This window comes from Schistocerca cancellata, chromosome 6, assembly GCF_023864275.1.
Source record: "Schistocerca cancellata isolate TAMUIC-IGC-003103 chromosome 6, iqSchCanc2.1, whole genome shotgun sequence".
In the NCBI taxonomy this organism is placed as follows: domain Eukaryota; kingdom Metazoa; phylum Arthropoda; class Insecta; order Orthoptera; family Acrididae; genus Schistocerca; species Schistocerca cancellata.
Genome location: NC_064631.1, coordinates 200,064,722 through 200,077,923, shown reverse-complemented (window position 1 = coordinate 200,077,923; position 13,202 = coordinate 200,064,722). Strand labels below are relative to the sequence as shown.

At 43.5% G+C, this 13,202-nt stretch overlaps 1 protein-coding gene across 1 annotated transcript in view; it reads right to left on the bottom strand.

The window, feature by feature from the left end:
* Positions 1-13,202, bottom strand: part of LOC126190822 (venom dipeptidyl peptidase 4-like) — a 382,023-nt gene that overhangs the window by 82,684 nt on the left and 286,137 nt on the right. The window contains exon 11 of the mRNA XM_049931391.1: positions 10,534-10,757. Coding sequence (XP_049787348.1) covers positions 10,534-10,757 — 224 coding nt within the window. The remainder of the gene's footprint in view (positions 1-10,533; positions 10,758-13,202) is intronic.

Genomic DNA, 13,202 nt, shown 5'->3' with positions numbered 1-13,202 from the left:
GTTTCAAAAGATGGCGAAAGATGACGGTTGGTTGAGTAACGTGTTGTGGACCGACGAAGCTCATTACACACTCCGAGGGTCTGTCAACGCCCACAACTGCAGAATTTGGGCTACCGAAAATCCTAGAACTGTCGTGGAAACTCCATTGCACCACGAGAAAGTCACGGTATGGGTTGGGTTTACCACACCTACAGTTATCGGGCCTTTTTTCTTCGAGGAAATGTGTGATTCTGGTTTTGTAACTGCTACCGTAACGGGCGAGAGGTACGCCGATATGTTACAGAGTCGCATCATCCCCAGCCTGGCTGATAAACACCTGCTGGAACGTACGATGTTTTTGCAGGATAGCGCTCCACCCCATATTGCTAGACGCGTGAAAGATCGCTTGCGCGCGTCATTTGGTGATGATCGTGTGTTCAGCCGCCACTTTCGTCATGCTTGGCCTCCCAGGTCCCCAGACCTCAGTCTGTGCGATTATTGGCAATGGGGTTACTGAATTCGCAAGTGTATCGTGATCAACCGACATCTCTAGGGATGCTGAAAGACAACATCCGACGCCAATGCCTCACCATAACTCCGCACATGCTTTACAGTGCTGTTCACAACATTATTCCTCGACTACAGATATTGTTGAGGAATGATGGTGGACTTTTTAGCATTTCCTGTAAAGAACATCATCTTTGCTTTGTCTTACTTTGTTATGCTAATTATTGCTATTCTGATCAGATGAAGCGCCATCTGTCGGGCATTTTTTGAACTTTTGTATTTTTTTTTGTTCTAGTAAAACCCCATGTCATTCCAAGCATTTGTGTCAATTTGTACCTCTTTATCTACATTATTCCGTGATTTATTCAGTTTTCAAATTTATCTTCACTTTTTGATCACCCGGCACATAGACGTGACAAAAATTATGCGATACCTCCTGATACGCTGTGAGATCCCCTTTTTCCTGACGTAGTACAGCGACTCTGTGGCACAGACTCTTGCAAGTCCCCTACAGAAATACTGAACCATTCTGCCTCTGTATCCCTCCATAATCGCCAAAGTGTTGCCGGAGCAAGATTTTGTGCACGAACTGATCTCTCGATTCTGTCCCATAAATGTTCGATGGCATTCATGTCGGGCGAACTGGATGCCCAAATCATCCGCTCTAACTGTTCAGAATGTTCTTCAAACCAGTCGCGAACAACTGTGACCCTTTGACATGGCGCATTGTCATCCATAAAAACTCCGCCGTTGAATGGCTGTAAATGGTCTCCAAGTAGCCGCACACAACCATTTACAGGCAATGATAGGTTCAGTTGGACCAGAGGACCAAGAGCCCCGCGGGATTAGCCGAGCGGTCTGGGCGCTGCAGTCATGGACTGTGCGGCCAGTCCCAGCAGAGGTTCGAGTCCTCCCTCTGGGATGGGTGTGTGTGTTTGTCCTTAGGATAATTTAGGTTAAGTACTGTGTAAGCTTTGGGACTGATGACCTTAGCAGTTAAGTCCCATAAGATTTCACCAAGTCCAAAGGTCACACTATTATGGAGCCGCCACCAGCTTGCACAGAGCCTTGTTGAAAACGTGGCTCCACGGTTTCGCGAGGTCTGCGCTACACTCGAACCCTGCAATCAGCTCTTACCAACTGAAATCGGGACTTATCTGACTATGCCACGGTTTAGGGTCCAACCGATACGGTCATGAGCCCAGGAGAGGCGCTGCAGGCGATGTCGTACTGTTAGCAAAGGCACACGCGTTTGTCGTCTGTTTCCATAGCACATTAACGCCAAATTTCGCTCTTCTAACCGATACGTTTTTGTCGTACGTCCCACTTTGATTTCTGCGGTATTACACGCAGTACTGCTTGTCTGTTATCACTGACAATTCTAAGCAAACGAAGCTGCTCTCGGTCGTTAAGTGAAGGCCGTCGGCCATAGTGTTGTCCATGGGGAAATGTAGTGCTTGAAATATGGTATTCTCGGAACAGTCTTGACACGCTGGATCTCGGAATACTAAGTTCCCTAACGATTTCCGAAATGGAATGTTCCGTGCGTTTAGATGCAACGACTATTCCGCGTTCAAAGTCTGTTAATTCCTGTTATGCGGCCATAATCACGACGGAAACCTTTTCAAATGAATCACATGAGTACAAGTGACAACTTCGCCCATGTACCGACCTTTGATACCCTGAGTACGCGGCATTACTGCCATCTGTGTATCTGCATATCGCTATCCCATGACTGTAGTCACCTCAGTGTAATCTGACGTGGTATGAAAGAGGTAAGTTCTGTTTCACATGTAGATGGTTGGAGTGGCTCTAAGCACTATGGGACTTAACATCTGACGTCATCAGTCCCATAGACTTAGAACTACTTAAACCTAACTAACCTAAGGACATCACACACATCCATGCTCGAGGCAGGATTCGAACCTACAATCGTAACACCCGTTTAAACCCAATAGTATGATTATGTGTGGTTTATATGGTCTGAAGTTATGACTTCGTCGCAAGCACAGCCTGCAGGGAGCCGCTACAGCGCTCCGCAGCCCGTGGAGATTGAAAACCGCTTTAAATTTCTCATCTCGTAAAAAGTCATCTTTAAAGAACCTGAAACACACTTAGGATATAGACGTATGTGGTGTCTCTAAAGATATCCACAATATTTTCTTAATTTTAATGAGACCAGGGGTTCTGGTTCTTCTTGTCTGGTCCTGAAAACTGTTTTAAACTTATCAGATTATAACACGAAGACTATCTAACTCACTGGAAAATTTCTTAAAAGACATCATAGTCGTCGTTGACTGTATAAAATATTTATTATCATTATCAGATACTTTTATATTCTGACAGAAGTAACTTTTGTAGTGTTACTTGAAAATGGCCATTAGCCCGAAATTGCAATAGTGATAATAACTACTTTATACAGTCAACGGCGACTATGATGTCTGTTAAGAACTATTATATGACTGTGAATCCCAACCATGAGAAGTTAATCACTGGAAAATTTTACGTCGAACTACGCAAATACCTCGCTGGGCAATGGATCTTTCCAAAGTTTCATATCTCATTGCCTCTGCTCGTCAGTGTTACGGGAATGCGTTTATTTTTTTTTTAATTATATCAATATTTAACACGTAGCAGACATGAAGTTCAAAGTCTATACGTTATCTCCTGCAAAAATCACATAAAAATTCCGAAATTCAGGTACGGTAAATACAGAAGGTAGACAAAAATATCGAAACAGCAAAAACACAACGTATTAGTACGCTCAGTACGGTGTACAGTAACCACTGTCATTAAAAGCAGCTCTCAGTCTTCTCGGAATGGATAAATGCAGATCCTGTATGGTTTTCAACGGAACCTTATGTCATTCTTCTCAACACATACTTTCGTCCGTGATGTGATTTAGAGGATGATGGTTTTCCGGTTTCTCTGTATCAGTACAAATCTTCTACACTGAAACGCCAAAGAAACTGGTGTAGGCTTGCGTATTCAAATACAGTACAGAGATATGTAAATAGGAAGAATACGGCGCTGCGGTCTACAGCGCCTATATAAGACAGCAACTGTCTGGCGCAGTTCTTAGATCGGTTACTGCTGCTACAGTGGCAGGTTATAAGGATTTGATTGAGTTTGAACGTGGTGTTCTAGTCGGCGCACGAGCGATGGGACACAGCATCTACGAGGTGGCAATGAAGTAGGGATTTTCCCGTGCGACCATTTCACCGAGTGTACCGTTAATATCAGGAATCCGGTAAAACGTCAAATATCCGACATCGCTGCGGCCGCAAAAACATCCAGCAATAACGGGAACAGCAACGACTGAAGAGATCCTGCAAGAACGGGAACAATGACGACTGAAGAGAAGGGTTTAAAGTGACACATGTGCAACCCTTCCACAAACTGCTGCAGATTTCATTGTGTCAGCGTGGGAACCATTCAACGAAACATAATCGATATGGGCTTTCGGAGCAGAAGGCCCACTCGCGTACCCTTGATGACTGCACGATACAAAGTTTTACGCCTCGCCTGGGTCCCTCAACACCGACATTGGACTGTTGATGACTGGGAACATGTTGCCTGGTCGGACGAGTCTCGTTTCAAATTGTATCGAGTGGATGGACGTGTGGGGGTATGGAGACAACCTCATGAATCCATAGACCCTGCATGTCAGGAGGGGACTGATCATGCTGGTGGAGGCTCTGGAGCGTGTGCAGTTGGAGTGATATGGGACCCCTGATACGTCTAGATACGACTCTGACAGGTGACACATACGTAAGCACCGTGTCTCATCACTTGCACTCTTACAAGTCCATTGTGCATTCCGACGGACTTGGACAATACCAGCAGGGCAATGCGACACCCCACACGTCCAGAATTGCTACAGAGTGACTCAAGGAACACTCTTCTGAGTTTAAACAACCCTGCACCAAACTCCCCTGACATGAACATTACGGATCATATCGGGGATGCCTTGCAACATGCTCTTCAGAAGAGATCTCCACCCTCTCGTAGTCTTACGGATTTATGGACAGCCCTGCTGGATCCATGGTGTCAGTTCCCTCCAGCACTTCTTCAGACGTAAGTCGAGTGCAGGTCACGTCGTGTTGCGGCACTTCTGCGGACTCGCTGGGGCCCTACACGAATTAGGCAGGTGTACCAGTTTCTTTGGCTCTTCAGTGTATTTGTTTGACTGTAATTATCAAGGTCGAGGCTCTCTTCCTTCAGATTATTCATATTTATGATCAGTCGAATTTGTCTGTGTACATAATTGTACCTGTATCTTCAGTGTTTTTAAACACTTTGTATTTAATCTATTATAGTATGGCCGGCCGTTGTAGCCGAGCGGTTCTAGGCGCTTTAGTCTGGAACCGCGCGACTGCTACGGTCGCAGGTTCGAATACTGCCTCGGGCATGGATGTGTGTGATGTCCTTAGGTTAGTTAGGTTTAAGTAGTTCTAATTTCTAGGGGACTGATGACGTCAGATCTTAAGTCCTATAGTGCTCAGACCCATTTGAACCTTTTTTTATTTTATGTCTGTTGCTTTAACAGAAATTTTCGTGTATTTGGTATATTTATTAAAACTGTATCGTAGATTTACATGTCTAAAGACCACGGAATGAGGCATTGCTTGTAAGATCTATAGGTGCCGCCTCGCAGGGGTAAGCTTGTCAATTTCCTTGCACAGCTGTTTTCTTCAAGCCTTTGTTCCTTGCCGTGTGGTTTCGCTAAATTACTGTCAGATCTTATTCTGAGCATTCATTAAGTTTTCGCGTATCTAATTTTATCCTACTAAATTACCTTCGCCACTACTATACTTTTTTATATTATGAAAATTTGGTTAAGGATAAAAATTTTTAATTTTCGCCAAAGTCATATTCCCCCTCCCCGTCTGTTCCACTCGCGGATCGTGCGAGGGAAAAACTACTATCTGAACGCCTCAGTACGAGCTCTAATTTTCCCTTACCTTTGGATGGTGATCATTGCGCGATATAAAAGTTGGTGGTAATAATATATGCTCTACATCCTCAGCGAAGATCTTAACTGAGCAGCCCCTTCCGCTTAGCGCGCCGTCTATCCCCAAGTATGTCCCACTTCAAACCTTCTAAGAGATTTTTAACGCTCTCGCGATGGCTAAATGTACCAGTCAAGAATCTTGCCGCTCTTCTTTGGACCTTCTCAGTCTCTTGAATCAGACACAACTGATAAGGGTCCCATACAGACGAACAATACTCCAAGACTGGACCAACTAAGGTATTGTAAGCTATATCAGTTGTTGACGGACTGCATCGCTTCAGGATTCAACCAATAAACCGAAATCTAGAGTTTGCCTTCCCCGTTACTTGTGTAATCTGATTATTCCATTTGAGATCATTTCGAATAGTCACACCCAGATACTTGACGGATGTTTATGCTTCCAAAGACTGGGCATTTGTTTTGTACTCGTACATTAATGGGGATTTTCGCCTTGGTATACGTAGTAGGTTACTCTTATTAATATTGAGAGATAACTGCCAGTCATTATTTTGTGGCGGTTTAAGAGACCTTATGCTGACCATTATTCGATATGGTGCCCATTAATATCTGCCTGACTTGAGTGGCCTGTGTTTCACCCAAGTGGCGTTTGTTAACAGCCCTAAATAGTGTTCTGAGCCACGGCCGGATTTTCAGAGGCTTGTGTCCGCGTGGACTAGATGCCGTATGCAGCGCTCCGGTGTTCACCGGCTGCCTTTGAGGCACGTCCGCGATCGCCATAGTCCGCTGGTTTATACTGCCTGCTAAGAGATTTTAATGTTCTGATTTATGGAACTTTAAATAAAGTTTTACATTTCTTGTGGAATGTGCTTGTATCGCACATTTGGTGAATTCCGGCTAGCTGAGTTTCTCTTAAACAAAAGACTGTCTTAATTATTACGTTACGTGACTGTTTCCAAATTATTGGACCATAATTACTGTTTGAGCCTAACTTAAAACTGTACCTGCCTCACGTGTGGATAACCTTACTCCATTTGCTGTTTTGGTGCTTGATGACATTTTCAGTAGATTTTATGCTGGTTTTTAGCAGTTTATTTGCCCTCCTTTCTGTTAAGAGCCTCTTTGACATTAAAAGAAAATGGTCAATTAGTTTCCTGAAAATCCTTTGAAGGCTTTCTCGCCTTTTCTGAAATTGTCTTAGTAGATCGTTGCTGTTGTACCTTGAGTAGTTTCTGTTTAAAAAGGAAAGAAGTTTTTAAATTTTTTTACTGTTTTATGTTTATTCTGGCACTGAGTTTTGTGGCTTGTTGAAGTAAAATCATTTGTTAAAGCAGATTATTGGTGTAAGCAACTAATTAGCTTTATCTTGTCACTCATAAGTATTTGTGGTTAGAGTATCAATTTATTCATGCTGTAATATGGTGGTTAAATAAATGTAAACAATCAAACAACAAATGACGCTGCTGTTTTGGGTTCGCCCTTCCATGTTTTCCTTCCCCTACCCCATCCCTCCTGTGTTTAGGGATTTCAGCAATAACCACGATTGCGTCAAGTTCCGTAATGTAGGTAATGACCGCGCAGACCAATTAACGCGCGGCCGTCCACTAAAAAATTGTCGGCCTCACACAGCTTCCTTAGAGCAGGGTTGCCCAAACCATATTCTGCGGAAAGTTAAAAGTACTCCGCGAAAAAGTGTTACTAAAATGGCATTTTCTCGACATTTTGACGATACTAATTACCTTTCTAATATTCTATTATGATTTCCGTGTTATTACTTATGATTTAAAATTGAAGTATTTGCTGAATACATATTTCTCTAATTTTTTAAAATTTTATTAACCTTCAAAGCAAACAAAATGCTTCACCAGAGTACTAGAATTTTCAAAGTGTTCGGTCAGAGAAAAAGTTCGGGAATCCCTGTTTTAGAGACCTGCGTTTACTCCCACGACGTTCGAAGCTATACAAACTGGCGGGCCTGGGACTACGATGACTGCACATTTTTCGAGTACTGAAATCAGTAGTTAACGTTTCATTTTAATACTACTGAAATCCATTAATGTACCATAAACTACAGCTGCTTCTGGCCACAATTATATTCCACCTCTTCACAAAATAATAGGCATAAAAAATGATTTTTCAAATCATATAAGCTTTTCGGAAACCACAGAATATTCAATAAGGATAGAAGCTGTGCTAAGGCCGGGACTTGAACCCAGGTCTCCTGCTTAGTAGGCAGATGTGTTATCCACTACTCTATAACTCAGTATGCCTCCAACAAAATGTAATTCCATCTGATCTACAGCATATTAGGAAGGAAAAAAACTTATTACTTTCCAATTTTTCACATATTAATTTTTTGTGAAAATAATATACTTTGGGTTAATGTTACACTTACAGTTGGCTAACTTGATCCCTATTCTTTTCCTCCGTGATTCAATAATAATTTTCACTGCTTTAAGCAAAGAAGACTGAAATTTCATGTTAAACAAATGGCTTAGAGTGACATAATACAAAATACAAAAATAGTTTGCTTGTAGAATAAGATATTCTTCGCTATTGGCTATTTGCAAGGTTTGTTTGTGGTCTCCATGCATTCGATCAGGGCAGCCTCGTCTTCTATTTGGTAACGGCTATAAAACAGTTCAATAAACTAGTTTTCGTAAAAACAATGTAGTTTTGCAAATGAATATTTTCTGTGGATTTGTTCCTATATTAATATCATACTTCAAGGTCGGAAATATGATTCAGGGTTACTTAATCCCAAACCCCGTGAGAAAAACAGGCTCAAGCAGTCCAAATTTGTATGTTACGTTGACAAACTTTAAATCAATTTGCATATATGATTTCCTGTACAACAAAAATATAACTGATTATGCATAATGTTGCAAAATGGAATTTGAAAAAAAATATGTATCCTCTGAAAGTGCATAAAAGTTTGAAGCAATGAAACAATATTTCTTTCACTGTGACAAACGAGCAAGAACAGAGCCTATAGTGTCCAGTATATGAAGTAACAAATCTGTCCATACCGAAGAATCTGCTGATAGCCATCGGAAAATCATAGTGCTAACAACCCCATCAGTAACTGTTGGCTCTGGCAACAGACTGAAACTTTTTTTTCGTCTTCGAGTCAATATAACCCTCAACACCAAAGTAACCCTAGTTTATGGTACTTGTAGCAATTACAGATCCGAAGAAAAAGAAGAAAATGCAGAATATGTTTCAATACAACAATGTTTGACCTGAATTATAATTTCAGGTAAGCCACACATAATTGGACGCCTCATTGTCTCTTGGAGGCATTTCTTTAGTGCATGAAGGTTCTTTCATACACTACTGGCCATTAAAATTGCTACACCAAGAAGAAATGCAGATAATAAACGGATACTCATTGGCAAATATATTATACTAGAACTGACATGTGATTACATTTTCACGCAATTTCGGTGCATAGATCCTGAGAAATCAGTACTCAGAACAACCACCTCTGACCGTAATAACGGCCTTCATACGCCTGGCCATTGAGTCAAACAGAGCTTGGATGGCGTGTACAGGTACAGCTGCCCATGCAGCCTCAACACGACACGACAGTTCATCAAGAGTAGTGACTGGCGTATTGTGACGAGCCAGTTGCTCGGCCACCATTGACCAGACGTTTTCAATTGGTGAGAGATCTGGAAAATGTGCTGGCCAGTGCAGCAGTCGAGCATTTTCTGTATCCAGAAAGGCCCGTACAGGACCGGCAACATGCGGTCGTGCATTACCCTGTGAAAATGTAGGGTTTCGCAGAGATCGAATGAAGGGTAGAGCCACGGGTAGTTACACATCTGAAATGTAACGTCCACTGTTCAAAGTGCCGACAATGCGAACAAGAGGTGACCGAGACGTGTAACCAATGGCAACCCATACCATCACGCCGGGAGATACGCCAGTATGGTGATGACGAATACACGCTTCCAATGAGCGTTCACCGCGATGTCGCCAAACACAGATGCGACCATCGTGATGCTGTAAACAGAACCTGGATTCATCCGAAAAATGACGTTTTGCCATTCGTGCACCCAGGTTTGTCGTTGAGTACACCATCGAAGGCGCTGCTGTCTGTGATGCACCGTCAAGGGTAACCGCAGTCATGGTCTCCGAGCTGACAGTCCATGCTGCTGCAAACGTCGTCGAACTGTCGTGCAGATGGTTGTTGTCTTGCAAACGTCCCCATCTCCCAGGGGTCGAGACGTGGCTGAACAATCCATTACAGCCAAGCGGATAAGATGCCTGTCATTTCAACTGCTAGTGATAGGCCGTTGGGTCCAGCACGGCGTTCAGTATTACCCTCCTGAACCCACCGATTCCATATTCTGCTAACAGTCGTTAGATTTCGACCAACGCGAGCAGCAATGTCGTGATACGATAAACCGCAATCGCGATATGCTACAATCCGACCTTTATCAAAGTCGGAAACGTGATGGTACGCATTTCTCCTCCTTACACGAGGCATCACAACAACGTTTCACCAGGCAATGCCGGTCAACTGGTGTTTGTGTATGAGAAATCGGTTGGAAACTTTCCTCATGTCAGCATGTTGTAGGTGTCGCCAGCGGTGCCAGCCTTTTGTGAATGTTCTGAAAAGCTAATCATTTGCATATCACAGCATTTTCTTCCCGTCGGTTAAATTTCGCGTCTGTAGCACGTCATCTTCGTGGTGTAGCAATTTTAATGTCCAGTAGTGTAAATATGAATTTCTAATTGATTTTGTTTTGGACTAGAAGTGAAAGTTACAAGATGAAACTGGTGTGGTCTAGCGGTTCTAGGCGCTCAGTCCGGAGCCGCGCGACTGCTACGGTAGCAGGTTCGAATCCTGCCTCGGGCATGGATGTGTGTGATGTCCTTAGGTTAGTAAGGTTTAAGTAGTTCTAAGTTCTAGGGGACTGATGACCATAGATGTTAAGTCCCATAGTGCTCAGAGCCATTTGAACCTCTTTTTTTTTTAAAAAAAACTGGTGTATAAACAGTATGCACGACACATTTCTTTAATGATGAAGTTGCTATGAAACTGAAATTTCCAACTATGTTCTCACGTCTGTTGTCGGCCGTGGAGTGTATAGTGACGACAGGCGGGTCGGGACCACTGCACTCTATGGTGAACCAGCTGAGGTCGGCGCTGAAGGAGGCGCTGGCGCGCAGGCAGGGGTTCTTCTCTGGACTCTTGAGCCTGCAGCTGAGGCAGCGGGGCTCGCCACCCTCGTCCACGGCGTACACCTGCCGTCTGGACGGCTGACCCTCCTCTGTGGCCTGGTAGTACCTGAGGGGCACACGACGGCAATTAGGACCCAGCAACACCTCTCCTCAACGCACCCCACACGTACTCAACCGGATTTAAGTAAAGAAATTGTAAGAGTAATAAAAAACTGGAGAAAAATCTAAGTTGGACGTAGCCGTGGGATGAGTACTGGAGAAGTAACCAAAAATGCTTCTGAATGGAGATCACTTGGAAGAAAACGGATAGAAAAACCACGAGAGACGACTTGGAAGAAATTGGTGCAACAGAACTGGATGGGGCAGGATAAAGGAATCGTGATGGAGTGACTAAGACCCACAACGGTTTGTTGTACGTGATGGACTGCCCCATAACTGTCAGTGTTATGTTATGCAATCTTGATTTTGTGAATGTCATACAGATGATACCATCCCCCACAACCCTGTACCTATCAGTGATCGGCTGGCTTTCATGTCTCCATGTCACTGATACACAAAATCGTAGAGGGGATAGGCAAAATAATGTGAATATTGGTAGTAGCCTATCCCCGATGTTATTCAATCTGTATATTGAGCAAGCAGTAAAGGAAAAAAAAAGGAAAATTTGGAGTAGGAATTAAAATCCATGGAGAAGAAATAAAAACTATGAGGTTCGCCGATGACATTGTAATTCTGTAAGAGACAGCAAAGGACCTGGAATAGCACCTGAACGGAATGGACAGTGTCTTGATAGGAGGATATAAGATGAACATCAACAAAAGCAAAACGAGGATAATGGAATGTAGTCGAAATAAATCAGGTGATGCTGCGGGAATTAGATTAGGAAATGAGACACTTAAAGTAGAAAATGAGTTTTGCTATTTGGGGAGCAAAATAACTGATGATGGTCGAAGTTGAGAGGATATAAAATGTAGACTGGCAATGGCAAGGAAAGCGTTTCTGAAGAAGAGAAATTTGTTAAGATCGAGTATAGATTTAAGTGTCAGGAATTCGTTTCTGAAAGTATTTGTATGGAGTATGGCCATTTATGGAAGTGAAACATGGACGACAAATAGTTTAGACAAGAGGAGAATAGAAGCTTTCGAAATGTGGGGCTACAGAAGAATACTGAAGATTAGATGGGTAGATCACATACCTAACGAGGAGGTATTGAATAGAACTGGAGAGAAGAGAAATTTGTGGTGCATCTTGAGGGTAAAAATCGTAGAGGGAGACCAAGAGATGAATACACTAAAAAGATTCAGAAGGATGTAGGTTGCAGTAGGTAGTGGGAGATGAAGAAGCTTGCACAAGATAGAGTAGCATGGAGAGCTGCATCGAACCAGTCTCTGGACTGAAGACCACAACAACAACAGTGGTAGTAATGGGATGGTTGTGTTTGACGGTCAACAACGCAGGTAAGGCACGTGTCGCGCTGGACAGTGCGTGTTCAGTACGGACTGGGCATCAGTGCAGGTTGTTTACGAGGAGCGCACACTTCATATTTGCATATAGAGGCCAAGGTCGATGTGCAATGAAATACCTAACAGAGTTCCAAAGAGAGGGCAGATTGAGGGGAACCGATTACCCGATCAGTAACCAAGACAGTCAACTTATTGAATGTATCGAGAGCAACTGTTTCAATAGTCATGATAGCCTACACAAAACATGGAAAGACATAATCGTCTAAAAGTAATAGTGGGCGCAAATCAAAACTAAATGACAGAGATCGTCGTACACTGACACGAACTCTGCCAAAACAACACAAAACTACGGCGGATAAAGTGACTGCAGAGCTCAATAGCCATCTTCGAGACCCCTTACCTTCTTGTATTCTCCGTCGACAACTCCATAAAGCGAACATTCTTGGACGAATTGCTATATCAAAATCATTAATGGCAACAACTAACGCAGAGAAGCGTAGAACATGTCAGCAGCATAAATCCTGCACGGCTGATCAGTGGAGAGACGTCATACGGTTCGACGAGTCAACGTTTTCGTTATTTCCAACATTGGGACGGCTTTACGTCTGAAGAACCCCAAAAGAAGCCTACAGTCCTCATAGCTTGCTTCCAACGGCTAACCAACGAGGTGGAAGTGTGATGGGGTCGGTACCCATGTCAGGGTATTCTGCTGGTCCCATCATTACTCTAAAAGGCCGTGTCACAGCCAACGTTTACGTGAACATTTTAGGTGATCGCGCTAGGATGCCGCCGCTGCACGGCGAGTGGGGTCTGGCCTACAGCCACACTGAAAAGGCCAACGCCCTCGCCCACTCCTTCGAGAAGCAGTTTCAAGCGGCAGAACCCCAGGATGAAGAAAATGGAGAGGTAGTCCGTCGTCAACTGGCTGTCTTACTCAATGCTGAGGATGACCCAGAGGACGAACCCACACTTTTCGCCCCCGAGGACGTGGCAAAAGTAATTACGTCCCTCCCCACAAAAAGGCGCCAGGACACGACAGTGTCACCAATAGCTAGTTAAAAACCTCCCACCCCCGGCGATCACACACC